The 27136-nt window shown below is 41.2% G+C and overlaps 1 protein-coding gene, 1 pseudogene and 3 gene segments (V, D, J or C); 3 read left to right on the top strand and 2 right to left on the bottom strand.

Annotated features, from left to right (window-relative positions):
- Positions 1 to 897: 897 nt before the first annotated feature.
- Positions 898 to 1367, bottom strand: LOC113126928 (Ig kappa chain V region 3381-like; the record flags this gene model as incomplete). The annotated part of the segment is given in 2 exon segments: positions 898 to 1208; positions 1316 to 1367. Coding segments are annotated over 2 exon segments (363 nt in total), but the record flags the coding sequence as incomplete, so codon positions are not given.
- Positions 1368 to 1563: 196 nt separating this feature from the next.
- On the top strand, positions 1564 to 3110 carry LOC113126300 (Ig kappa-b4 chain C region-like). The segment is given in 4 exon segments: positions 1564 to 1644; positions 1745 to 1772; positions 1858 to 1911; positions 2638 to 3110. Coding segments are annotated over 4 exon segments (483 nt in total).
- Positions 3111 to 7248: 4138 nt separating this feature from the next.
- Positions 7249 to 7727, bottom strand: LOC113126903 (Ig kappa chain V region 3381-like; the record flags this gene model as incomplete). The annotated part of the segment is given in 2 exon segments: positions 7249 to 7568; positions 7676 to 7727. Coding segments are annotated over 2 exon segments (372 nt in total), but the record flags the coding sequence as incomplete, so codon positions are not given.
- Positions 7728 to 8695: 968 nt separating this feature from the next.
- LOC113126878 (Ig kappa chain V-III region MOPC 63-like) lies at positions 8696 to 16347 on the top strand (annotated as a pseudogene).
- Positions 16348 to 19442: 3095 nt separating this feature from the next.
- On the top strand, positions 19443 to 26225 carry LOC113126371 (fMet-Leu-Phe receptor-like). The gene is made up of 5 exons (XM_026300352.1): positions 19443 to 19572; positions 23287 to 23360; positions 24224 to 24384; positions 24648 to 25527; positions 25741 to 26225. The coding sequence occupies exons 3-5, from the start codon at positions 24232 to 24234 to the stop codon at positions 25845 to 25847; spliced, it is 1140 nt and encodes a 379-aa protein (XP_026156137.1). The 5' UTR covers positions 19443 to 19572; positions 23287 to 23360; positions 24224 to 24231; the 3' UTR covers positions 25848 to 26225.
- The last annotated feature ends 911 nt before the right edge of the window (positions 26226 to 27136 follow it).

Here is a 27136-nt window from a genome sequence, read left to right as displayed (position 1 = left end):
CAGCTGCCCTCACCATGGCAGCCTGCTTCCTCCTCACTGCTGCATATTCACATGTACAGGATCAAACAGTCTGGCAGTGAACTCGTCCACTTCTTTGTAGATTGATGTGAAAACAGCTGTGACATGTTTGTGTGTTTGTAAAGTGGAGATTTCACCAAGTGAAGTTGAGACATGAGTTTGCCAAAGTGAAATGATGCTTTGACTCTGAAGCCAGTGTGGATCATTTGTCCCAAAATGCTCAGAGGAATGGAAATTTGAACATCCACAGCTCAGTGACAACTGGGAAAGTCCATGTGCTGAGGATGATCATGTGATGGGACTGAAAGCTGCACACAGAACTTTTAGTCTCACTGAGCTTGTTTGATTTCTGAGTTAATAGTCAGAGAGAGTGTCATCCCATTTGCTTTGGCAGGTTCAGTCTCTGCAGTTCTATATAGGTTGATATAGGGATATGAGCTGTATGTGCAGAGGCTGTTTGGGTCTTTGATCATCAAGGTTTCTGCTGCTGATGACTTTATATTGGATTTGGAACAGGACTTGAAACAGCTGGGATCCAGTATGAGGCTGAGGGCAAAGGTCATGAGCATGGATTTTCTGTCCCAGTTTGGCTCATCTTGATTCTTTGGCCAATCCCTTAAAACCATGGGATTATACTGGGATACGAAAGGATGGTGAGACGCTGTCATGGAGAAAGGAGTTTAAATTCCATCAACATCATTTTGGATCATTGGACCTGTTTTTGTTAAATGTTGATTTGAACTGTGTGTGTGTGTGTGTGTGTGTGTCCTCAGTGAACTGTATCAGTCTCTGCAGTAGTTTCCAGCTGCAGCAGTCAGTTCAGTTTCTGTTCAGTCTGACTGAGGGAGGTTTTTGTACGACCATTTTTCACTGTGTGAACACGTACTGACTGTTGATGTAATGTAAACTCTGACAGTAATAAACTGCTGCATCTTCAGCCTGGACTCCACTGATGGTCAGAGTGAAGTCAGAGTTTGATCCACTGCCTGTAAATCGATCTGGAGTCCCTGATTCTCGAGTGCTAGCATAGTAAATGAGCAGTTTAGGAATTTCTCCATCTCTCTGTTGGTACCAGGCTAAATAGTTTGATCCATGAACATTCTGACTGGTCTTACATCTGATGGTGATGGAGCCTCCCAGAGCAGAGCTCACTGCTCCAGGCTGAGTCACTGTGACCTGGCCTCTGGACTCTGAGGACACAGAGACAAAAACATAAAGCAGCCTCATGGTTTTGTCAGCTTCATTTCACAGCGACGGATGTTCATAGAGGAGAGGAGTTGGATTCTCTGGACTTTACCTGTGAAGCAGCAGCAGAGGAGAGTCCAGATGAGGACGGAGATCAGAGTCATGTTTTTGATGAGGAGGATTTCTGTGGCTTCTGTTGTCATGAAGGACAGCTGTCAGTCATCCAGTGTTCAACTCTCAGGACTATAAACTGTCCCAGAGCACTGGAGCATGGTGCTGCTGATGCAAAGTGGCTCTCTATGGAAATGTTCTGACTGAGTCCAACAGGGACTTGGATCACTCTGATCAGGCTGATTATTAATGGAAGACAATCTTATTGGGAATATTTTCCAAACCTATACTGCAGGATTTTGGATTTATTCTCCAACAGTTGCTCAAAATGTCTGAATTATTTTGTACATTTATTGTTGAATTAAGAATTTTTTTTTTTTTGAAAATAATGGAAAATATATTCAAAATACTGTATGTGAAGCCATTGTAGTTATTTTTTATTTCATGTGGGACAAATAGTTTTCAACAACTGTTGAGTTTGTTTGTTTCAGACTCAGAGAGCCGAGTCTCTGCACTGAGAGGTTTTTGTACGACGCCTCAATCAGTTTGTATCACTGTGGTGGACTTTTGGTGGAGGAACCAGACTGGAAGTTGGAAGTAAGTTTCTGCACAAATACTAAATATAATATTGTAAAGTGACATTTTAAATTCTGTTTTTAATGTTTCTGTCTGATCAAACTTTCATTTATATTTGTAATTTGTTTAGTATTTATGGTTTTATTCCACCTCCTTCATGAAGGTGAACTCAGAGCAGTTTGATTCGACTTGTTTCTACAAATTTCTGTCGTTTAAATTTAAATCACTTCCACAAACCACCACAATAACTATTATCACAGTGACTTCGAATTTGACTTAATCTAAAAAACAGTGAAGATAAAGATGGATATTTGAAAATCTACAAAACTGTTGTTCTTGTGTCACATGTTATTTTAAATGTGTCTTGAAATCATGTGAACAGTTTGTTAAACAATGACTGAAATCAACATGAAGTTCATTCAGGTCATTTTCTGTGTTTGTTTCTTTCACTAAATATTTGAATGTAAATATTTTGGATGTTTTTGATGATACAGTTTTGTATCGTCTGTAGTTTGACATGTTTCAGGTCAAACTGTGAGCTGACTGTCTCTGTGCTGATGTGCATGAGAGGTTTGTTAAAGGGAAGTGAAACAATGTGTGAGTCAGTGACTGGTGGAGCAGAAAACCATCTGACACAAAGTCCTTAAAGGAGAAAATCCACTCTGACACAGGAAAGGTGTCCAGGTGTGTGCTGTTTGATTGACAGCTGTGTGGTACCTGTGCTCTAAGCCGATCGGTGTCTCCTAGGTGAGGTCCGTCCCACCCTGACGGTGCTGGGCCCCTCCAGCCAGGAGCTGCAGCAGGGGAAGGCCACGCTCATGTGCCTGGCCAACAAGGGCTTCCCCTCAGACTGGAGTCTGGTCTGGAAGGTGGACGGCAGCAGCAGCTGGGAGGAGAGCAGGAGCCCCGGGGTGCTGGGGAAGGACGGCCGCTACAGCTGGAGCAGCACCCTGAGGCTCCCTGCAGACCAGTGGAGGAAGGTGGGCTCTGTGACCTGTGAGGCCACCCAGGGCTCCCAGAGTCCGGTCACAGAGACACTGAGGAGAGACCAGTGTTCCCAGTCCTGACCTGACTCACTGGGACTGTGATACTGGTTTTACTCTGAAACTGTCTCACTTTGAAAATCTCTTTCTATGTTTTTTCTTACTTCCAGATATGTTTGCTAGTTTTCTGATTGTGTCAAAGTTTCCAGACTAATAAAGATCTGATCATCAAGTAAATTCTGTTTCACTGTCATTTATTTATTAAGTTATTTTAACATCAAAACACACAACACATTTGATCAGCATATAGCGACACAGAGGGATCAGGGAAAAACTACTTTCAAATAAAAATATTTTTACATGTGAACAGAATCTGAAAGAGCTGACAACAGACACTATGATGGACTTTCTTTTCAAAATAAAAGCATTAAATGTTTAATCCAGACATTCAAAGTCTAAATCAACATCATGAGAAAAATTAAATTAAAACTTTTTCTTTGCTGTTGTTTGGAGGAGAAACACCTCATTCTGTTGAACATCAAACCAACAGAAAAATACACGCAACAATACAAATCTGTGCTTTGTTAATAATGTTGGACGTACTACATTTACTCATCTGAAAACTGCAGCAGATCTGTTGTTACTAACACTTGAATAAATATATTAAAAACAAAGAACAGGTTGACACAGTCTATAGTTCAGTAATGCCTCAAATATTTGATGTATATATGAAAAAATATAGGATATAAAATAGGAGCTTGACAGAGGGGTCCTTTGAAGTGCAGTTGTTTGTATAGAGGGAGAAGAGCAGTGGGGAGAGAGCACATCCCTGAGGAGCTCCAGTGCTGATTATATGGGTGTTGGATGTGAATTTTCCCAGCCTCACTAGCTGCTGCCTGTCTCTCAGAAAGCTGTTGATCCACTGACAGACGGAGGTGGGTATGGAGAACTGAGTTAATTTGGGCAGGAAGAGGTTTGGGATGATGGTGTTAAAGGCAGAGCTAAAATCCACAAACAGGATCCTCACATAAGTCCCTGGGCTGTCTAGATGTCGCAGAACATAATGCAGTTCCATATTGACTGCATCGTCCACAGACCTGTTTGCTCTATGGGAAAACTGATGAGGATCCAGCAACGGTTCAGTAATGTCCTTCAGGTGGGCCAGCACCAGTGTTTCAAATGACTTAATGACCACAGACATTAGAGCCACAGGCCTGTAATCATTTGTAATTTTGGATTTCTTTGGAATGGGGATGATGGTGGAGCATTTGAAGCATGAAGGGACTTCGCACAGCTCCAGTGATTTGTTGAAGATCTGTCTAAAGATGGGAGCCAGCTGGTCAGCACAGAATTTCAAACAGGCTGATGTAACACAATCTGGGCCTGGTGCTTCCTTTCTCTTCTTCTTCCGGAAGACCTGGCGCACATCAGCTTCGCTGATCTGAAGTGCAGGTGTGGGGAAGAGGGGGGTTGCAGGAGGTGTTAATGGTTGTGTGTTCAGAGCGAGTGTGGGGTGTTTTTTCAAACCTGCAATAAAACTCAGATTGATTCTAACAGTGCTGGGGGATGGTGTCTTGTAGTTGCTGATACCATTCAGACCTTTCCATACTGATGCTGAGTCACTGGAAGAGAACTGAATCCTTAGCTTTTCAGAGTAATTCCTCTTTGCCACTCTGATTTCCTTTTCCAGTGTGTATTTGGCCTGTTTATACAAGACTTGGTCCCCCTTCCTGTTTGCATCTTCTTTGATCTGACCGTGCTGTCTGAGTTTTGCAGTGAACCATGGTTTGTCATTGTTGTAGGTTAAATGAGTCCTGGCAGGAATGCACATATCTTCACAGAAACTGATATAAGATGTTACAGATTCTGTGAACTTATCAAACGGGGTCAATTCAGACCTTTTACTAAGGGAACACAACTGCAAGTACTTTGGTCAGTGCAGTTAATAATCCAGGTCATAAATCCTATTTGCTGGGTGGGTATCTCACCTGGAACAACACCTGCAGCTAAATGCGCAACGTCTATTGGCCATCGACCTGTCAGTCAACCAGGTTGTGCTGTGATTGGCTGCGGAAATGAGGGGCGGGAGAGAAAACTAACCCAGAGCCACCGGAGGCAAAATGTGCTTTGTGGTCAAACCTCTGTTGTTATGAGGTTTAGTGCAGCTGTCACTTCACATCAGTTCCTCTGCAGCTGAGGGAGGTTTTTGTACGACGTTATTTCACTGTGTGAACGGTCTGCTGTAATCCTGCTGACAGTAATAAACTCCTGCATCTTCAGCCTGCACTCTACTGATGGTCAGAGTGAAGTCAGTCCCAGACTGACTCCCACTGAAACGATCAGAAACTCCAGGCTGACGTGATGCAGCATCATAAATCAGGAGTTTAGGAGCTTCTCCAGGTTTCAGAAGGTACCAATCCATCTCATTACTAACATGTGAACTGGCTTGACATCTGATGTTGACAGTCTGTCCTGGAACAACAGACTGAGATCCAGGAGACTGAATCAGGGTGATTTGTCCTGATGAACCTGGAAAACATGAAAAAGAGGAGAAGGCTTATTGAGACCAGTCCAGCTTGGAGAAAGACGATCATCATCCAAACAGAAGAGGGTCATGTCTTTAACATGGACAATAGATGGAAGAAGCTCAGTGCTGCTCGTGTCAGCGTTTCTCCATCAGAGAAGAACATCATTGTGGTGAACCTGGCTGCATCCTGAAGCAAAGTTTTCAGAAGAGAGTCTCACCCTGAACCAGGAGCCCCAGGGTGGCCAGCAGTAGAGTCAGAGACCTCATCATCATCATGGTGCTGCCGGCGTGTGGGTGGCTCTGAAAGGCCTGGACGGCCACTGATCAACACTGGCCTCTTAACGTCTGGAGCACAGAGGCAGGACACATATGCAAACACACAGAGTCAGTCAGCTGCAGCTGCCCTCACCATGGCAACCTGCTTCCTCCTCACTGCTGCATATTCACATGTACAGGATCAAACAGTCTGGCAGTGAACTCGTCCACTTCTTTGTAGATTGATGTGAAAACAGCTGTGACATGTTTGTGTGTTTGTAAAGTGGAGATTTCACCAAGTGAAGCTGAGACATGAGTTTGCCAAAGTGAAATGATGCTTTGACTCTGAAGCCAGTGTGGATCATTTGTCCCAAAATGCTCAGAGGAATGGAAATTTGAACATCCACAGCTCAGTGACAACTGGGAAAGTCCATGTGCTGAGGATGATCATGTGATGGGACTGAAAGACTTTCTGAAAGACTTTCTGCTGCTGATGAATTTAGATTGGACTTGGAACAGGACTTGAAACAGCTGGGATTCACTGGCCCCTTATGGATCCTACTGCAGGTGTCACAGTCCTCGGTTTTTGCTTCATAAGAAGTCACTGAACCGCTCTTAGTCTAGTTCGTCACCTAGGACCTGTTTGCCTTGGGAGACCCTGCCAGGGGTATATAGCCCCGGACAACATAGCTCCTAGGATCATACGGGCACTCGAACCCCTCCACCACAATAAGGTGGCGGTTCAAGGAGGGGCATCGGCAGCAGTAATGTAGTCGGTGTACCGGTCCGTTGCGGTGAAGAAGGAGCTAAGCCGGAAGGCGAAGCTCTCGATTTACTGGTCAATCTACGTTCCTACTCTCACCTATGGTCATGAGCTCTGGATCATGACCGAAAGGAGAAGATCGCGGATACAAGCGGCTGAAATGAGCTTCCTCCGCAGGGTGGCCGGGTGCTCCCTTAGAGATAGGGTGAGAAGCTCGGTCATCTGGGAGGAGCTTGGAGTAGAGCCGCTGCTCCTCCACATCGAGAGGAGTCAGTTGAGGTGGCTCGGGCATCTGTTTTGGATGCCTCCTGGGCGCCTCCCTGGAGAGGTGTTCCAGGCATGTCCCACCGGGAGGAGGCCCCAGGGAAGACCCAGGACACGCTGGAGGGACGATGTCTCCTAGCTGGCCTGGGAACGCCTCGGTGTTCCCCAGAAGAGCTGGAGAAAGTGTCCAGAGAGAGGCAATTCTGGGTATCCCTGATTCAGCTACTACCCCCGCGTCCCAGCCCCGGGTAAGTGGAAGAAGATGGATGGATGGACGAATTCTTTGGCCAATCCCTTAAAACCATGGGATTATACTGGGATATGAAAGGATGGTGAGACGCTGTCATGCAGAAAGGAGTTTGAATTCCATCAACATCATTTTGGATCATTGGACCTGTTTTTGTTAAATGTTGATTTGATCTGTGTGTGTGTGTGTGTGTGTGTGTGTGTGTGTCCTCAGTGAACTGTATCAGTCTCTGCAGTAGTTTCCAGCTGCAGCAGTCAGTTCAGTTTCTGTTCAGTCTGACTGAGGGAGGTTTTTGTACGACCATTTTTCACTGTGTGAACACGTACTGACTGTTGATGTAGTGTTGACTCTGACAGTAATAAACTGCTGCATCTTCAGCCTGGACTCCACTGATGGTCAGAGTGAAGTCAGAGTTTGATCCACTGCCTGTAAAACGATCTGGAGTCCCTGATGCTCGAGTGCTAGACCAGTAAATGAGCAGCTTAGGAGTTTCTCCATCTCTCTGTTGGTACCAGGCTAAATGATGGTAATTGCTCCAAACATGAACATTCTGACTGGTCTTACATCTGATGGTGACGTCTCCTCCCAGAGCAGACCTCACTGCTCCAGGCTGAGTCACTGTAACCTGGCCTCTGGACTCTAAGGACACAGAGACAAAAACATAAAGCAGCCTCATGGTTTTGTCGGCTTCATTTCACAGCGACGGATGTTCATAGAGGAGAAGAGTTGGATTCTCTGGACTTTACCTGTGAAGCAGCAGCAGAGGAGAGTCCAGATGAGGACGGCGATCAGAGTCATGTTTTTGATGAGGAGGATTTCTGTGGCTTCTGTTGTCATGAAGGACAGCTGTCAGTCATCCAGTGTTCAACTCTCAGGACTATAAACTGTCCCAGAGCACTGGAGCATGGTGCTGCTGATGCAAAGTGGCTCTCTATGGAAATGTTCTGACTGAGTCCAACAGGGACTTGGATTCCTCTGATAATGTTGCTAATCAATGGATCTGTCAATTCAGGATTAAGCAAATTACTTTTATGTGGATTTGGATGCACTGAAGAATTTACCAAGGAGAAGATCTGTCCTTGTTTAATTTTAATTTCAGAGAGGATCATATCACATTCTTAATATTACAATAAAAATTTAAATCATATATGGTCAGACACAGTTTTTCAAGAACCTGAGTAAAGTTTTTGCTATTTTTTTCAGTCTCAAAGTCAGAGAGTCATGTCTACAGTGAGAGGTTTTTGTACACTGACTTGCTTAAATCAGTGTGGGACATGTTTAATGGAAAAACCAGACTGGTTTAACTGACATAACCACAAAAAGGTTCTTGCATCAACATTTTTATCTTTAGTACTGAAACCTGCCTGTTGCCATGGTTCAGCAGTGATGCCTGCCTGTTGCCCCATGGTTACTGAGCTCAAAAAGGGTATATCAAACACTGAAGACCAGTTTAATAACAACTGTCATTCTAAACACAGAGACGGAGTTGCAAAGAATAGAGTAAAAACATAATCAGAGTAAAACCAATAGTCCCCGAGAATCAGGTCAGGACAGGGAACATTGGTTTCTCATCAGTTCCATTGTAACAGGACTCTGGGAGCCCTCAGGGACCTCACAGATCATATTTCCATAGAGAGCCACTTTGCATCAGCAGCACCATGCTCCAGTGCTCTGGGACAGTTTATAGTCCTGAGAGTTGAACACTGGATGACTGACAGCTGTCCTTCATGACAACAGAAGCCACAGAAATCCTCCTCATCAAAAACATGACTCTGATCTCCGTCCTCATCTGGACTCTCCTCTGATGCTGCTTCACAGGTAAAGTCCAGAGAATCCAACTCCTCTCCTCTATGAACATCCGTCGCTGTGAAATGAAGCCGACAAAACCATGAGGCTGCTTTATGTTTTTGTCTCTGTGTCCTCAGAGTCCAGAGGCCAGGTCACAGTGACTCAGCCTGGAGCAGTGAGCTCTGCTCTGGGAGGCTCCGTCACCATCAGATGTAAGACCAGTCAGAATGTTCAATTTTGGAGCAATTACCATATCTTAGCCTGGTACCAACAGAGAGATGGAGAAACTCCTAAACTGCTCATTTACTATGCTAGTACTCGAGCATCAGGGACTCCAGGTCATTTTACAGGCAGTGGATCATACTCTGACTTCACTCTGACCATCAGTGGAGTCCAGGCTGAAGATGCAGCAGTTTATTACTGTCAGAGTCAACACTACATCAACAGTCAGTACGTGTTCACACAGTGAAAAATGGTCGTACAAAAACCTCCCTCAGTCAGACTGAACAGAAACTGAACTGACTGCTGCAGCTGGAAACTACTGCAGAGACTGATACAGTTCACTGACACACATCAGTTAAACAGAGTTTGTAGAGCAACTCACTGCAACTTAAACTTAAATTTATGTATATATCACCCATATCCTGTCAAAGACATCTCATGATATTTAACAAAATAAGACAATACAATTTAAAACAAAAATTAATACAAAATTAACTGCATAAAAAAAAGTAGCAACAATAAAAGAAAAACATGCAGGTGTAAAAATGATTATCCACATTCAAAGTCCCCACTCATTAACTACAGTAAGGAGACTTATTTCAAAGCCTGAGAAAACAGGAACCTTTTAGACTCTAAATCTATGGGGAGCTTATTCCAAAGTTTAGTTGCATAATAATAGCTAAAAGTAGCTTCCTCATGCTTCGCTGTGGGCTTCAGGTTAATTAGCAAATTATGATTCTGTGATCTCAGGCTTCATTTTCCTGTGTATCGCACTAAAAAGTCTCTTAGATAATGAGCTCAAAGATCACACAATGCTTTAACAGTCAACAGTACACCGTAATCCTATAGTCAATTCTAAAGAGACAGGTAACCAGTGCAAAGTCTGAAGAACTGGAATAACATGTTATTCTAGTTCTTGTTAAAACTTTGTTGCACTTTGTACAAGTTGAAGCCGTTTGATTGACTTTCCATGAAGACCAGTTAAAATACTGTTACAGTGGTCATGTTGTGTGGTAACAAAGGCTGAACCTGGTACATTTCTTTAGATTGTAAAAGTCTCAATTAATTAAGGATTTAACATGATTATGAAAATTCCAACCAAACTCCAAGATTTTAGAGCTGCTGGGAAATAAAGGGCTGAAGCATCAGTCTACTACTTTGCTTACAAATACAATGCCTTTAGTTTCTTTCTTTATCACTTGGAGAAAGTTTGATTTCATCCATAAAGTTATATAAGAACTTTCATAAATGGTCTAGCAGGGCATTACCAGTCACTGAGAGGGACAGATCGATCTCAGTATCATCAGCATGATTGTGGTATTCAACATTATATTCACCAATGATGGAAGCTTGTAAAGACTAAAGAGAGACAGCCCAAGTACTGAACCCTGTTGGACCCCATAGGCCAAACTTATGGAAGAGAAATTATAATGAGCCAACAAGACAATGTATTTTCTATTTTGAAGATGTGAGCTTAATCCTTCTGCACTGTTCGAAAACCCTACCCTTTCGTAATGTTCGGGATGAAAACAGTCACTAAAATAAACTGCTGTAAAAATATATCAGATAAATTTTGTTTTCAACTTCGAAAAGGGAAATTCACACGCAGTGTCCCCATGAATAACAGATGCAATATTTGCTTTGAGAATGCCGATGGAGAAGTACAGAAAAGGCCAGAAGGAACTGCATTGTGTCTTTGTAGATTTGGAAAAAGTGTGTGACAGGGTGCTGAGAGAGGAGCTGTGGTTTTGTATGAGGAAGTCTGGAGTGACAGAGAAGTATGTTCAAGTAGTGCAGGACATGTATGAGAGCTGTAAGACAGTGGTGAGGTGTGCTGTAGGGGTGACAGAGGAGTTCAAGGTGGAGGTGGGACTGCACCAAGGATCGGCTTTGAGCCCCTTCTTGTTTGCTGTGGTGATGGACAGGCTGACAGATGAGGTTAGACAGGAATCTCAGTGGACCATGATGTTTGCAGATGACATTGTCATCTGTAGTGAGAGCAGGGAGCAGGTGGAGGAAAATCTAGAGAGGTGGAAAGGAGATGAATGAAGGTTAGCCGCAGTAAAACAGAGTACATATGTGTAAATGAGAGGTAATCAAGTAGAACAATGAGGTTACAGGGAGTACAGGTGAAGAACATGGAGGATTTTAAGGACCTAGGGTCAACAGTCCAGAGCAATGGAGAGTGTGGAAAAGAAGTGAAGAGACGTGTGCAAGCAGGTTGGAACGGGTGGAGGAAAGTGTCAGTTGTGATGTGTGACAAAAGAGTGTCAGCAAGAATGAAAGTAAAAATGGACAAGACAGTGGTGAGACCAGCAATTTTGTCTGGTTTAGAGACAGTAGCACTGAGAAAAAGACATGAGGCAGAGCTGGAGGTAGCAGAGCTGAAGATGTTGAGGTTCTCTCTGGGAGTGACGAGGATGGATAAGATCAGGAATGAGGACATCAGAGGGACAGCTCATGTTAGATGTTTTGGAGAAAAAACCAGGGAAGCCAGATTGAGATGGTTTGGACATGTTCAGAGGAGGGACAGTGAATACATTGGTAAAAGGATGCTGAGGTTAGAGCTGCCAGGAAGGAGGCCTAGAGGAAGACCAAAGAGGAGGTTCTTGGATATACAGTGGGTACGGAAAGTATTCAGACCCCTTTAAATATTTCACTCTGTGTCATTGCAGCCATTTGCCAAAATCAAAAAAGTTCATTTTATTTCTCATTAATGTACACTCAGCACCCCATCTTGACAGAAAAAAACAGAAATGTAGAAATTTTTGCAAATTTATTAAAAAAGAAAAACTGAGATATCACATGGTCATAACCACCCTTTGCAGTGACACTCATATTTAACTCACATGCTGTCCATTTCTTCTGATCCTCCTTTTGATGGTTCTGCTCCTTCATTGGAGTCCAGCTGTGGTTAATTAAACTGATTGGACTTGATTAGGAAAGACACACACCTGTCTATATAAGACCTTACAGCTCACAGTGCATGTCAGAGCAAATGAGAATCATGAGGTCGAAGGAACTGCCCAAGGAGCTCAGAGACAAAATTGTGCAAGGCACAGATCTGGCCAAGGTTAAAAAAGAATTTCTGCAGCACCTAAGAGCACAGTGGCCTCCATAATCCTCAAATGGAAAAAGTTTGGGACGACCAGAACTCTTCCTAGACCTGGCCTTCCAGCCAAACTGAGCAATCGTGGGAGAAGAGCCTTGGTGAGAGAGGTAAAGAAGAACCCAAAGATCACTGTGGCTGAGCTCCAGAGATGCAGTAGGGAGATGGGAGAAAGTTCCACAAAGTCAACTATCACTGCGGCCCTCCACCAGTCGGGGCTTTATGGCAGAGTGGCCTGACGGAAGCCTCTCCTCAGTGCAAGACACATGAAAGCCCACACAGAGTTTGCCAAAAAACACATGAAGGACTCCCAGACTATGAGAAATAAGATTCTCTGGTCTGATGAGACCAAGATTGAACTTTTTGGCGTTAATTCTAAGCGGTATGTGTGGAGAAAACCAGGCACTGCTCATCACCTGCCCAATACAATCCCTACAGTGAAACATGGTGGTGGGAGCATCATGTTGTGGGGGTGTTTCAGCTGCAGGGACAGGACAACTGGTTGCAACTGAAGGAAAGATGAATGCGACCAAGTACAGAGATATCCTGGAAGAAAACCTCTTCCAGAGTGCTCAGGACCTTAGACTGGGCCGAAGGTTCACCTTTCAACAGGACAATGACCCTAAGCACACAGCTAAAATAACAAAGGAGTGGCTTCGGAACAACTCTGTGACCGTTCTTGACTGGCACAGCCAGATCTCTGACCTAAACCCAATTGAGCATCTCTGGAGAGACCTGAAAATGGCTGTCCACCAACGTTCACCATCCAACCTGACAGAACTGGAGAGGATCTGCAAGGAAGAATGGCAGAGGATCCCCAAATCCAGGTGTGAAAAACTTGTTGCATCATTCCCAAGAAGACTCATGGCTGTACTAGCTCAAAAGGGTGCTTCTACTCAATACTGAGCACAGGGTCTGAATACTTATGACCATGTGATATCTCAGTTTTTCTTTTTTAATAAATTTGCAAAAATTTCTACATTTCTGGTTTTTTCTGTCAAGATGGGGTGCTGAGTGTACATTAATGAGAAATAAAAGGAACTTTTTTGATTTTGGCCAATGGCTGCAATGACACAAAGAGTAAAAAATTTAAAAGGGGTCTGAATACTTTCCGTACCCACTGTAGTTGGTGTGGGTGAGGAGGACACAGAGGATAGGATTAAATGGAGGCAGATGATTTGCTGTGGCGACACCTGAAGGGAGCAGTCCAAAGGAGAAGAAGAAATAAGATGTTTAAAAGAGGTGGTTTGGAAATGAAACTAAAACAAATATAAAATGTAAGAAAGTAAATCAAGACAGAATTTTGTAAGCATTTGACAAGTCAGATAAGAAAAAAACAATTCTAAGCTTTAAATTGATCCGTATTTAGTTTAGCATAAAAGGGAAATACTTGAAATGATTTCAGTTTGGTGACATTTAAATTATGGGCCAAGTGAGAAGGCAGAAAACTGTCTTCATATAGTGATTCCAAAACAATGTGAAAAAAAGAAAAATTAGCATATTGTGATGTATATTAGGAGGTCATCAGCATAAAAGCTGATTTATTGATGGTGTCAATTAAAAAATGGTTAGAGATTTTCAAATGGAAGAAACTAGGACATATTAAATGTCTAAAGTGAAACAAACTGTCTAATTATTCTTTGTAAGCACATGCAGCATATACAGTAGTTGTTCTATACAGTTCTGATACAGTGAACTGTCAGTTCTTTTTATTTTTTATTAAACAACATGGAATTATTATGGATTATGAATAGATGGTGAAAAGCTTTGATATAAGGAATTTGATTTCCATCATGATTATTTAAAATAATTGGCCACAACAAAGGTGAAATGTAAACTCTGCTTGAAATTGTGACCATATAAGGAATATACAGTAATTGATTTATAGACACTGTTTAACTGATGTGTGTTTCAGTGAACTGTATCAGTCTCTGCAGTAGTTTCCAGCTGCAGCAGTCAGTTCAGTTCCTGTTCAGTCTGACTGAGGGAGGTTTTTGTACGACCATTTTTCACTGTGTGAACATAGTCTTGACTGTTGATAGCATGTAAACTCTGACAGTAATAAACTGCTGCATCTTCAGCCTGGACTCCACTGATGGTCAGAGTGAAGTCAGAGTTTGATCCACTGCCTGTAAAACGACCTGGAGTCCCTGATGCTCGAGTGCTAGCATAGTAAATGAGCAGTTTAGGACTTTCTCCATCTCTCTGTTGGTACCAGGCTAAGATATGGTGGTGGTTGCTGCTGTAAACATACACATTGTGACTGGTCTTACATCTGATGGTGACGGAGCCTCCCAGAGCAGACCTCACTGCTCCAGGCTGAGTCACTGTGACCTGGCATTTGGACTCTGAGGACACACAGACAAAAACATAAAGCAGCCTCATGGTTTTGTCTGCTTCATTTCACAGCGACGGATGTTCATAGAGGAGAGGAGTTGGATTCTCTGGACTTTACCTGTGAAGCAGCAGCAGAGGAGAGTCCAGATGAGGACGGAGATCAGAGTCATGTTTTTGATGAGGAGGATTTCTGTGGCTTCTGTTGTCATGAAGGACAGCTGTCAGTCATCCAGTGTTCAACTCTCAGGACTATAAACTGTCCCAGAGCACTGGAGCATGGTGCTGCTGATGCAAAGTGGCTCTCTATGGAAATGTTCTGACTGAGTCCAACAGGGACTTGGATCACACTGATCAGGCTGATTATCAATGGAAGACAAACGTTTTGGGAATATTTTCTAAACCTATACTGCAGGATTTTGGATTTATTCTTCCACAGATATTATGTTGGCCAAAATGGTTCAATTATATTGTACATTTATTGTTGAATTAATTTTTTTTTTTAAAATAACAGAAAATATATTCAAAATACTGTATGTGAAGCCATTGTAGTTATTTTTTATGTGGGAGAAACAGTTTTCAACGACTGTTTTTGTTGAGTTTGTTTCAGACTCAGAGAGCTGAGTCTCTGCACTGAGAGGTTTTTGTACGACGCCTCAATCAGTTTGTATCACTGTGGTGGACTTTTGGTGGAGGAACCAGACTGGAAGTTGGAAGTAAGTTTCTGCACAAATAACTAAATATAATATTGTAGTGACATTTTAAATTCTGTTTTTAATGTTTCTGTCTGATCAAACTTTCATTTATATTTGTAATTTGTTTAGTATTTATGGTTTTATTCCACGTCCTTCATGAAGGTGAACTCAGAGCAGTTTGATTCAACTTGTTTCTACAAATTTCTACAAATTTTCATTTGAAGTGTAGAAACACTGAAACTTTAAAATGTTTTAAAAATATTTTTTGATTTTCCACCACAATAACTATTAACACAGTGACTTTGAATTTGACTTAATCTACAAAACAGTGAAGATAAAGATGGATATTTGAAAATCTGTTGTTCTTGTGTCACATGTTATTTTAAATGTGGCTTGAAATCATGTGAAGTTTGTTAAACAATGACTGGAATCAACATGAAGTTCATTCAGGTCATTTTCTGTGTTTGTTTCTTTCACTAAATATTTGAATGGAAATATTTTGGATGTTTTTGATGATCCAGTTTTGTATCGTCTGTAGTTTGACATGTTTCAGGTGAAACTGTGAGCTGACTGTCTCTGTGCTGATGTGCATGAGAGGTTTGTTAAAGGGAAGTGAAACAATGTGTGAGTCAGTGACTGGTGGAGCAGAAAAACCATCTGACACAAAGTCCTTAAAGGAGAAAATCCACTCTGACACAGGAAAGGTGTCCAGGTGTCTGCTGTTTGATTGACAGCTGTGTGGTACCTGTGCTCTAAGCCGATCGGTGTCTCCTAGGTGATGTCCGTCCCACCCTGACGGTGCTGGGCCCCTCCAGCCAGGAGCTGCAGCAGGGGAAGGCCACGCTCATGTGCCTGGCCAACAAGGGCTTCCCCTCAGACTGGAGTCTGACCTGGAAGGTGGACGGCAGCAGCAGCAGCTGGGAGGAGAGCAGGAGCCCCGGGGTGCTGGGGAAGGACGGCCGCTACAGCTGGAGCAGCACCCTGAGGCTCCCTGCAGACCAGTGGAGGAAGGTGGGCTCTGTGACCTGTGAGGCCACCCAGGGCTGCCAGAGTCCGGTCACAGAGACACTGAGAAGAGACCAGTGTTCCCAGTCCTGACCTGACTCACTGGGACTCCAATACTGGTTTTACTCTGATTCTAGTTTTACTCTGCTTTCTGCAACTCTGTCTCTTTGTTTAGAATAAAAGATTTCAATAGTGATATTTTTCTGCTCATGGTGACGCTGACACTGTTCACATTTGAAGATAATAAAGTTTGTCTTTGAATCAACAAAGTTTCTGTGGATGTTATTAGTTCAAATGTCTTTTATTTATAATCTACAAGTATTAACATCCTGCTAGAATGTGAAGATCAGTCTGTATTTTTAGAGGTGATTCTATTAAAACTATTCATCTCAGGTTTAAAAGTAAAAGCAGGTGTTTTTCTCAATACATTCAGCGACTACACCCTTAAAAGAGCTGACCTGGAAGTGGAATAAAAACAAATTTAAAAGGTAAGAAACTCATTAAAGCACTTGTTTTGTAGACATCTAAGAAGTCAGAGAAGGAAAACCAATTGCAAGTTTCCAACTAATATGTTTTTAACATAAAAGTAAGTACTTGAAATGTAACTTCTAGTTGGGTGACCTCTGGAATATTAACTAAGTGAGACGGTAGAAATTTGCCTTTAATTAATGGCCTTACTAAAAATTAAAAGAAGAAAAATGAGGATATTGTGATGTATAATAGGAGGTCATCAGCACAGATGGGTCTATAGTTATGGAGCCTGTTAGGTGGAATTTATCCATCTCTCTGTTGGTACCAGTGTAAATAGTGGTAGCTGCTGTAAACATAAACATCCAGACTGGTCTTACAGCTGATGGTGACGTCTCCTCCCAGAACAGAGCTCACTGCTCCAGGCTGAGTCACTGTGAACTGGCCTCTGGACTCTGAGGACACAGAGACAAAAACATAAAGCAGCCTCATGGTTTTGTCGGCTTCATTTCACAGCGACGGATGTTCATAGAGGAGAGGAGTTGGATTCTCTGGACTTTACCTGTGAAGCAGCAGCAGAGGAGAGTCCAGATGAGGACGGAGATCAGAGTCATGTTGATCAGTCAGTTTATTAGACCACTGAGAAAATGCTGACACAGGAAAGGTGTCCATGTACTTGACCACCAAAGCTCCCATTGTTTGGCCAACCTGACTCACTAGAACTCTGGATTTCTATCGCTACAATTTCAGTCTCATTTGCTTTAATTAATATTGTTGATTTTTTTTAAAATAGCAATTTCCATATATTTTTTTATATTGTTTAGTCTACATCATCAAAACTCACAAAACAACTTATAATTAATCTGATGATGTACTCAACCTGATTCCAATTTCAGTATATAATTTTGAATTAAAAATAATTTCAGGTAAATCTCAAAGTGTAATTGCATCTTATTTATTTATTTTCTTGAGTGTATTACTAAGGTTACCTTTAAATTTGTTAATTTCATTCAGTTTCAATGTCACTGATCCTGCTCTGTCTTACAATACAATAGGAACCACAAGTGATGTATGTTTACTTTGACTCATCAAAAACTCAAATGGACCCACGCTTCTAGCATTGTTGGTAAATTTCCTGGAGTAGTGACCTGGCTATACCAACCATCAGCTGGCAATGTTCAATCAATGTTCCTACAGGCAGTGTGAATGCCTTTAAGGTTTGTAGTTTCTGGGTCTGTTCGTCAATGCGGCAATTCCTGTTTGGTCTGAAAGCCCTCAGTGAATCTTAAAGATTGAAGAAGTGGCAATAAAATTGGCTTGTTTTACAGTTGGAGCCTGCTTAAATGCATCTACATACAATGGAATCCAAATCCTCTCTCACATGTTGTTACACACACGTACACAATTACTATGACCTCACTTCATGCCACTGGAGGGCAGCAAAAAAGAATCTCTGTAAATGCACAGACCTGTTGGAGCCACCAGAGTGCAGCATTAGGAGACATACTGATCACTGGAAAACATTTTTTGTGTGCATACAGATAAACTTAAAATCCAAGGTTTAACACATAATTATCAACACACATAGAACTGATGTTGCATTAAAATGTGTTGAAATCTGATGAATGGCTCCTTCTTTCTGTCGTGACCTTTTGCAGCAGCTGTTCTGAACTCTGCTGGCTGACCAAGAAGAAAACGAAAGAAGGAACCAGTTACGTTTAAACAAGATTCAGAAGAAAGAAAAGAGAAAGTATCAGGAAGTGGTAATTTTCTTCAGACTAACACTCCAAATGTCTTGAGCTTAAGTTACTGGACTTGTACAATGTTACTTTTTCTTTAAAGAAAATCCAGTAATGCGTCTACATTTATAGTCCAAAAATCCAAACAGCTCCAAGTGGATGAATCATGACTGACAGTCCAGTCTATTAAAGGAATTTATATAGAAAAAAATGTTTTACTCTAATCTGGTATTTTTTATTAGACAAAGACTTTATAGTGTGAGTGAACATAAAATATTGTTATATATTCAAGTTTAAGTCACTTTGACAAATGTCTTTTTTAAATTTCTTTTTAGTGTCGATTAGTAAAAAAGGACGAGAGTGTTAAAAGAAGTGATATGCATCATTTGCTGGTGGACTAACGAATATTATCTAGAGTTATCTGCTGTAATAACACAAGGTCATTGGCTCCATTTAGAGGAATCTGACTGGCCGAGGAGCTGAGGATAGAAATAACAACTCTCAACTGTGATTAACACGGGTCAGTCATCCGATCTGTGTGTTTATGTATTTCAGAGTGTGTGTGTGTGTGTGTGTGTGAAAAAGACTAGATGAATTGAGTGTGGCTGTGTGAGAAAAAGAGAAGTAGCTACAGAGGAAGATGAATCCAGACAGACATCAACAAGAAAGCGGAAGGGTCTGTCTGTGTGTTGCTCTCCTCATCATTACACACTCAACAACAGTGGACCTGTGAGCCGACAGATAACATTTTGGAGGCCCACCGATGGTCCGACCTGAGATAATGCTATAAAAATCTTCAGATCATTACACTCATTGGTGCCTCTGCAGGCCGGAGGAGAGATTTAGATGACTCCATAAAACTATAATGTTTCAAGAGTGTGTGTGTGTGTGTGTGTGTGTGTGTCTTTCTATGGTTGTGTGAAAAATAGTTAAATAGATAATCTTGTGAGGACATGTCAGCAGTATAAATAGATCTGTTTATAGTTTGTTTGAAGGAGAAGACTTGGATTTAGCGTTCAAGTTAGAAGTAGGTTAGGGTTAGACTATGTGGTGAGGAAATGCACCGTCAGTGTCCTCCCAGACAGAGATAAACCAATGTGTGAGTGCATTTAAGGGAAAGACAGACACACACACACACACACTTACTTTTTGGCACTACAGCCAGTGGAACAGTGACAGGGGAACTTCAGTATGCATGAACACCCAACTCATGAAGATGCATCTTCATTTCTGCGTCTGACCACTGAGACCTAAACAGCTGCCTATCATTTAACAATCTACAGGTAAGAATTTATTTTCTTAAAAATACACATTTACTGACAATGTGACACACTTTAGTTCTGTGTTGTTTTAAGGAACAAATTATATTTAAGTCATACTAAACTGCTTTGCCCTGTATGTTTTGTGAAAGACAAAATCACTAGTTGTTCATGGTAGAGTCTTGTGTGGCCGCGTTCAGATAGAATAAAGACTTCTTTCCTTTAAATAAAGATATGAAATATGAACAAAGATAGATAAAACAAATATATGAAAGGGTAAACTTAAGCTTTAAAAAGAGGATATTGTGAGAAAACATGAAATGTTTTGCTGACACATTCAGTACAGGAACAACATTTTGTGACCTTGCCCAGAGAAGCATCAACCACAACATTAACTAAAACGTCAAACTACTATACGCATGTGAAAACAAAATCTACTGACTCCTGTAAAAGACGTCATTTTTACTTCTGGATGCTGGAAAAAGTACTACTGGAATAGCAAATGGGTCTGAACATATAGACGGTACCTGCTTGTTCTCTGAAATAACGGGTACAAAAAAATCATTCACTATCAAACCAAAAAGCATCACATTGAAATGTCACTCAGTCCAAAAAAAGTTGCCCTTTTTCAATTATGTGAATTTATGTGAATCAGCCTAAAGAGGAGTAAAGCTGCCCAGACGTGATTGCCCTTATTTGAACAGCAGCACAAATATGATTTTGAAAATCTTTTGCAAAGATGTCACACTCCTTCGTGGAAACATCTGTCTCCATCAGTAATAAACGCCATGTACAAGTTACAGTGCTGAGAAAAAGTCCTGATTTTTTTTTTTTTTTTTTGCATGTTTGTCACACTTTAATGTTTCAGATCATCAAACAAATTTAATTTCAAGATCTGATTTCAAGAAACGTCATTTTGTGTCAGTGAACATGGCACAGAGTGTATAGTTACTGCTTACTAACAGTGTATGCGACATCTTAAATAATACACTCTGCCTCCTCACTACTGTGGTTTGCCACTGCCTGGCGCTGAAAAACTTCGGTGTCCACACACACCACACAGAGCCTGATGCCGTTTCTATCTCTGATGCTGGGTCAGATTAGGAATCTAACCAGCAGGGACAGAGCGACAGACAATCAGATGTGAAGACCCATCCCATCCTTGATTTGGGGCATGTAATATTACAGTCCTACACACAAAATCACACGCCACCGGTTTTTGATCAAATTTAAAACCAAATTAGTTGCTCTCTCTGGAGCCCTGTAAACAGTGGAAAATATGGCTTGCTTTTCCCTTAAGAAAATATGTATATAAATTAGTTCAGGAAATATTTATTGTGGTCAGCTTGTTTGTTTCAGCTGTGTTAGTGGAGATAATATAACTGTATATTTACTTCACATCTGCTGAAATTTTTTATTGATAGTCATAATTTTACTGGTGACACATTTAGGGTTGCACAACTAACAGCTAACTGGAAAGTTTACGTTTTCAGTTAGTTATCGCTAAATTTATATCAGATTAGCTCCCATAGCCCGAGCAGCTGCACATCTCTGAACTCATGTTGCTCAAACAGCAGTTGGAGGTTTGTGGTTGATCAAACAGAGCTCTCCTGAAACGGAGGTGTACTTGCTGTTTAATAATCAGCAGTGGGCTCACAGAGCTTTTTCTTCTATGGTGTTTTGATGCACCTAATGTGCAGTGATGCTTGCAGATGCCTCAGATTATCTGTTAGATTTTGTGATTTTTAAACATCTGCTTCATACAAACAGTCTAATGCCAACAACAACAGGGACTCGGGTATAATTCTGCTGTCCAGCCGGTTACAACTTCGACATTTGCTGGACCAAAATCTTTTATGTGTTGTCTGTCTTGAGAAAAATCCCCTGGTTCACAGGAAATGATGCACTTACAGTGAACTGGGGAATGTGCAAAGCAGCCCAAACTCGTCTTCACCAGTTACTATAGTAGAAATAAGAAAAAATACTGACACATGCATCATTTGTATCAGTCATCAGCTCGTCGGATGAAAGAGATTATGAAAATTCACTTAATTTGAATTGGGTTAGTGGCTCTGTGGAAATGTAGTGACACTTCTCCTACAATAGACAAATCACACTAGAGAAGAAGTGACAGTGGTCTCTGAGCGGAAACAAAATGGGACACAGTGGTTTTATCATCTTAACCACCAGGAAGGCAATAACACTTACTCAATCCAAAGTAAGAACAGCCTCTAAAAGTGACGTAACACCAAAAGAAAAGAGATGTAGCCTCTGGGGAAATGTGGTCAACCAATGGACAAGGAAGACGGGGACATTTACCAAGGCTTTGAGGTTTTGGGGAACTAAACAGTGAAACTGTATATAGAATATATAGTATATAGAAACTGCAGTGACACTATATTTTTTTGGATATTATAGTTAGTAACCCCCATATAGAAATGCTTCCCTTAATGTTAATGTCATGGCTATTCAATATGTCAGACCTAGTAGCACTTTCACCACAGCACGAGCCTGATAAAGTCTGCAGCAGTAGCATGAGGTCAAACATGCAGAGAGCATAAGTCTGGTTTTTCTTTTCTAAAACCACTTCCATGCACAGATGCACTGAACGCTGTGAAAGAACCACGTTTTCATTCACTCTATTTGCCTGGATGCATAAATTCAATACTTTCATAATGCTTTACATGCAGAATGTGAGCTACATGAATTTAAACTCATCATCAGGTTAACACAGGTGACATATATGCATAGAAGGCACTAAATACACTGGGCACTGTGGCTCTTTCAGTAAATGAAGCCAAAACATTAATGTAAAAAAACCGTCACTTTAACAGCTACAGTAGATGAAGCCAGCAGTGTTGAAATCTGCAGCAGCTGCTTCAGAATACAGACAATTTTCTCATTAATTATATAAGTGAGAGCAAAGACAAATGGTTCTTTTTGTAAAAGACATCTGGCAGAGCAGGATGATAATTTATATTTGAAACTAAACACACACGTTTTATCCAGTGGATTACCACGAAATAACTTTCTGGGTGTGTTCCCTTCCAAACAAGTGGTTAAGACAGTATAATGAGACATAGGGCTTTGTTTACAGCCTCTTTCATCCCATCTGGAGTAAGACTGAAATTCAGTCTGGGAAGCATCTGTGGTTAAATCAAAAGTAAAGGAAACATCAGTCGAGCTTAACAAAGCTTCTTCTCACCCGTGAAAGACAAAATGCAACTCATGTTCAGAGTTCTGATCTGTCACTTTTTTAAATTTGCTGAGTTTGTGCAAAAGTTTTATCAGATAAGCGTGAACATTTTTTTGTGCACCCACTGTACTCAGAAAGAAGGCACCCAGAGACAGACAAACTGCTGCTGAGCCCGTGGCTCCTCTGTTCACACTGTACATTTTCAATAACTGGGCACGTGAGTGCTGAACATTCAAAACAGAAACCCTGCACAGGTTTGTTCACAATAAAAGTTGTAATACAAGATGGCCACATGGCCCAGAAGCTTATTTTAACAAATAGCTGATTTCAACAAACAGAAAAGCAGAATAACTATTAACCATTTTACTTTTAGAGAAACTAGAAGGCACACCATATCTTGGTTTATCAGATTACGGGGAACGTGATGATATCTCTGCCCACAAAAATATGTTCAGCTGCTACAGGGTACACGAGGGTTTGTGTTGCTCCTAGAAAAAAAAAAAAAAAAATTATAATGCTGTCATTTTCATTTCCCCTTTAAGGGCAGCAGCCTTCCTCCTGCAGAAACCACTTGCTCATCATTTCCTTTGAAGCTCAACTGCATTTACTACTACGGGTAAGGCCACCTTAAATTTACTAAATTTTACATCCTCTCAGCTTGAAAAGAAAATCTTATTTGGTCAATTGAGATTTTTTTTGAGATGTTGTGCATACTTCACTGCGGCAGGATATTTTGGCCCCAAATGTGTAATAGCTGCAGGTCAGATTTCATTTTATCTGTCTCTGGCTAATACATATCAGTGTGTGGCCACTGTATGACTGATACTGCAGATATAAGAATATATATATACTTTTTTGGTCGCACTTCACTGTGCTAACTACTTTCCACCCTGAATACAGTCCAGAGCAGATATATACTAGTCACTCACGATGACGTACCTGCAACTCTACTTCTGTTTTTTTTTTTTTGTTGTATGAACTACAGACATATAAAAAAAATACTAATACACCTTGACATGTTCTCAGACACTGAATCAGACTGACTAAGCTGGGCACATCTGAGTCACCCACAGTTCATTCATACAGTCTTCCAGTTTCTATTTTCATAGCATCATATGAAGAATCATGAATAGAAACCTTTAGTCGTTTAGGAGACAGTCCTTTTTTATAAAGGCTTGTGACTATTCTTATTTTCCTTGATCACAATCAGGGCTCAACTTAAGGAACGTCCTGTCGTGCCAGGGTCAATAAAAATAGCACAAATTGGGAGGATGTAAAGTATTTTTGTGACAAAATTAGGACAACACTTTGTAAAAAAATGTCCATCATCACTGGTACTGAATGTCAATGACACACAATGGCAACGATGTCCTGTGGCTTTGCCTAATCGGCTTTCCTGAGACTCTGTCAGCTGCCTCACTGTCTGTTAGAAAGAGAAGAAACATAATATTTTGACTTGCTGGTATTCTTTCTCTTAAGGCCCCACAATGTCTACCAATGCATCCATGCCAGCCCACTTAGTCAAGAACGAACAGACAACCGTGATGGAGATCATCATCATTGTCCTCTACACGGTGATCATCACGTTTGGCGTCACAGGGAACTCCATGGTGATCTGGGTGGCTGGATTCAAGCTCAAGGTAGATAAACAGTGTGTGATCTGTTTCAGAAAGTTTCTGAAGGATATGAAATTATCTCACATTGTCTGTCTTGTTAATATTTTTGAGATGTTAAAGAGTTTGCCCAATTTGCTTCATAGTCAATGTGAATTACACTACTGACAGGCACTTAAGGCTTTATTATCTCTAGCTACATGTACACTACATTTCCCATTCTTTTTTAGTTTTACTGACTTTTTTTTTGTTTTCTCTCTCTCCTTCTTTTCTGTCTTCTATTTTTTCAGCCAAAGGTTACTAATGTGTGGCTGGTAAATCTGGCGATAGCAGACCTGATCTTCTGCTTCACACGAGTCTTCTCTCTCTTAAAGAAGCTCTTCTTTGACCATTGGCCCTTTGGCATGTTTGTCTGCAAGTTTAATGGCTTCTTCAAATACGCCAACATGTTCTGCTCTGTCTTCCTGCTGGCTGTCATCAGTCTGGATCGAACACTCTGCATCTGGCAGCCTGTCTTCACTAAACAACACCGCACTCTGGGGGTCGCAAGGGTGGTGGCAGTCTGTGTGTGGATCACTGCGATCATCTTCAGCACTCCATACTTCATCTATCGCCAAGTCTACCCAGGGAAAAACAACTTGACCAAGTGCTCTGTGGATTCAAAGGAGGAAGGGGGGGATCAGAGTGGAAAAGTGGCTCTGTACTCCATCCGATTCCTATGTGGTTTTGTGTTGCCATTCATAGTCATCCTTGTCTGTTACATACTGGCCGGATTTGGCATCCAACGCACCCGCCTGTCAGGGAAATCGCGCCCACTGCGTATATTAGCAGCATTAGTCATTGCATTCTTCCTGTGCTGGGCACCGTACCACTGTCTGCTGCTGGTGAAGCTGGTGGACAGCAACAATAAGGTGGTGAAGATGTGGCACCCTGTGGCGTCGGGCATCGCCTACTTTAACAGCTGTGTGAACCCACTGTTGTACTTCTGCATGGGGCTAGAGGTGAGGGGACGGTTCAAGCAGAGTCTGGCAGGGGTGTATAGGAAAGCTTTGACTGAAGATATGGACGGACAGATGACCCAGTCCAACGACCGCTCTTTGGAGGACAGCAGCGGGTTGAAACATGGAACTGCTGTGGCAGCAGGAAGTAGTAAGACAACAGAGGCTGTAGGTAAAATCTGAGTCTCCTAAATTCTATAAGCATTAAAAGGATGTTAACCACTGACTATAAGTATTATTTACCTGTCAGAAAGTAGTAAGCTCTTGCAAATGCATTTGAATGTTTTTATTTTTTTTAAAATATTAATTGAACATAGTATTAATCTGTTCTGCACGTCCAAAGCCATTTTTAAAATGTATTTGTTCAAATGACTTTGAATTGCAGACCTTCCAGTGAAGAGACCGCATAAGAACATGGACAATAACATGGTGCATGTTGACATACCAGTGTCAGATCTTTCTGAAAAACCTTCTGACAGAAGTGACAACTGAAAAGTGGAAGTTAGGTAATTGTGGTGAGATGGGAAGAAAGGCAAAGGGAAGTAAGAAAAAGGAAAGCCAGTAATAACTTCAGTCATGACACTGTCTTGTGTAGAGAGGTGATGACCAGATGAACTGAAACTAAATAGTAAAGTAGAGTAGATGTGTACAGTCTACTCTGTATGTAAACTGTTACAGGAACAGCATAGTCAGCATGTACAATGACCCTAAATCCTTGCTGTGAGGATTACTAACACATGTCAAGAATACCTATAAGAGTAGTCAGTTTATCTTGAATGCACAGTTTTTTAGGTTCTATAGTTCTTCTATCTGACTTGATTTGACTAACATGGAAATAGTGTGTTACAATTGAATGACTGACGGACAATAAGATCAACATTTTTCTGTAATGTAAAATTACCTTGTAAATACTCTATACAATTACTATATTAAAATTATGTTCATACTACACAATTTTGCAGCTACTAATTTACTTTTAATACTTGACTATTATGAAGAAAAGCAAAGGATGTGGTGGAATCTGGTCTTTTAAATAAATTCTGTCCCATCACACACATGAAACTTACACCTTTTTATTAATCCTAACTATACCTTAACTGCAGTTCACTAGCCATAAAGTCTTATTCTAACCTTTATTATAACAGGAAGAACATTTAAAAACTGTCAGGTTTTCTTGTTCTGTCACCTTGTCCTTTTGCTTTTTCAGTTACAAACAACCCCCCAAAGGAGCACCTTTAACCGAGAAATGCAGTGTCACCATGCATCTTACAGGATTGTGAGAGCTGATTTTGCAAGTTCACACAACCAACAATGGCCCAGTGTTATCCAGGTTAGCTAGTTACTAGCCTTGTCTAGGTCTTTGCCAACTGTGGCTCAGTAAATAATGAAATTATACCTCCAGAGATGCTCAGCCTTCAAGAAATGAGTTGAACTAAAACTATTCAAACAACAATCATAGTGGTACCACTGTGCTATGATGTAATTCAGTTCCTCCATTCCAAGGATGTAATTTCAAAATGATCCAAATAAAATGAAAAGAGGATATGACACACTTCCTTGAAACAGGATTTAAGAGCCCCACTGAAACCATCTGTGCCATTCAGGGAAGTGTCACTTCAACACTGCTACTCAATTGAACTTTCCACCATGTACTGAAACACACATAGAAACAACACTGGACTGACATGATGCTGTTTTTGTGCAATACGGCAGTTTCTATTACATGACAAAGCAGCTCATACCCACATATGAATATGTGCCACAAATAAATAGCACAAACT

The sequence above is a fragment of the Mastacembelus armatus genome, chromosome 11 (assembly GCF_900324485.2).
Source record: "Mastacembelus armatus chromosome 11, fMasArm1.2, whole genome shotgun sequence".
Taxonomy (NCBI): domain Eukaryota; kingdom Metazoa; phylum Chordata; class Actinopteri; order Synbranchiformes; family Mastacembelidae; genus Mastacembelus; species Mastacembelus armatus.
Note: the sequence above shows the minus strand (reverse complement) of the source record. Positions and strands in the feature narration are given on the sequence as shown.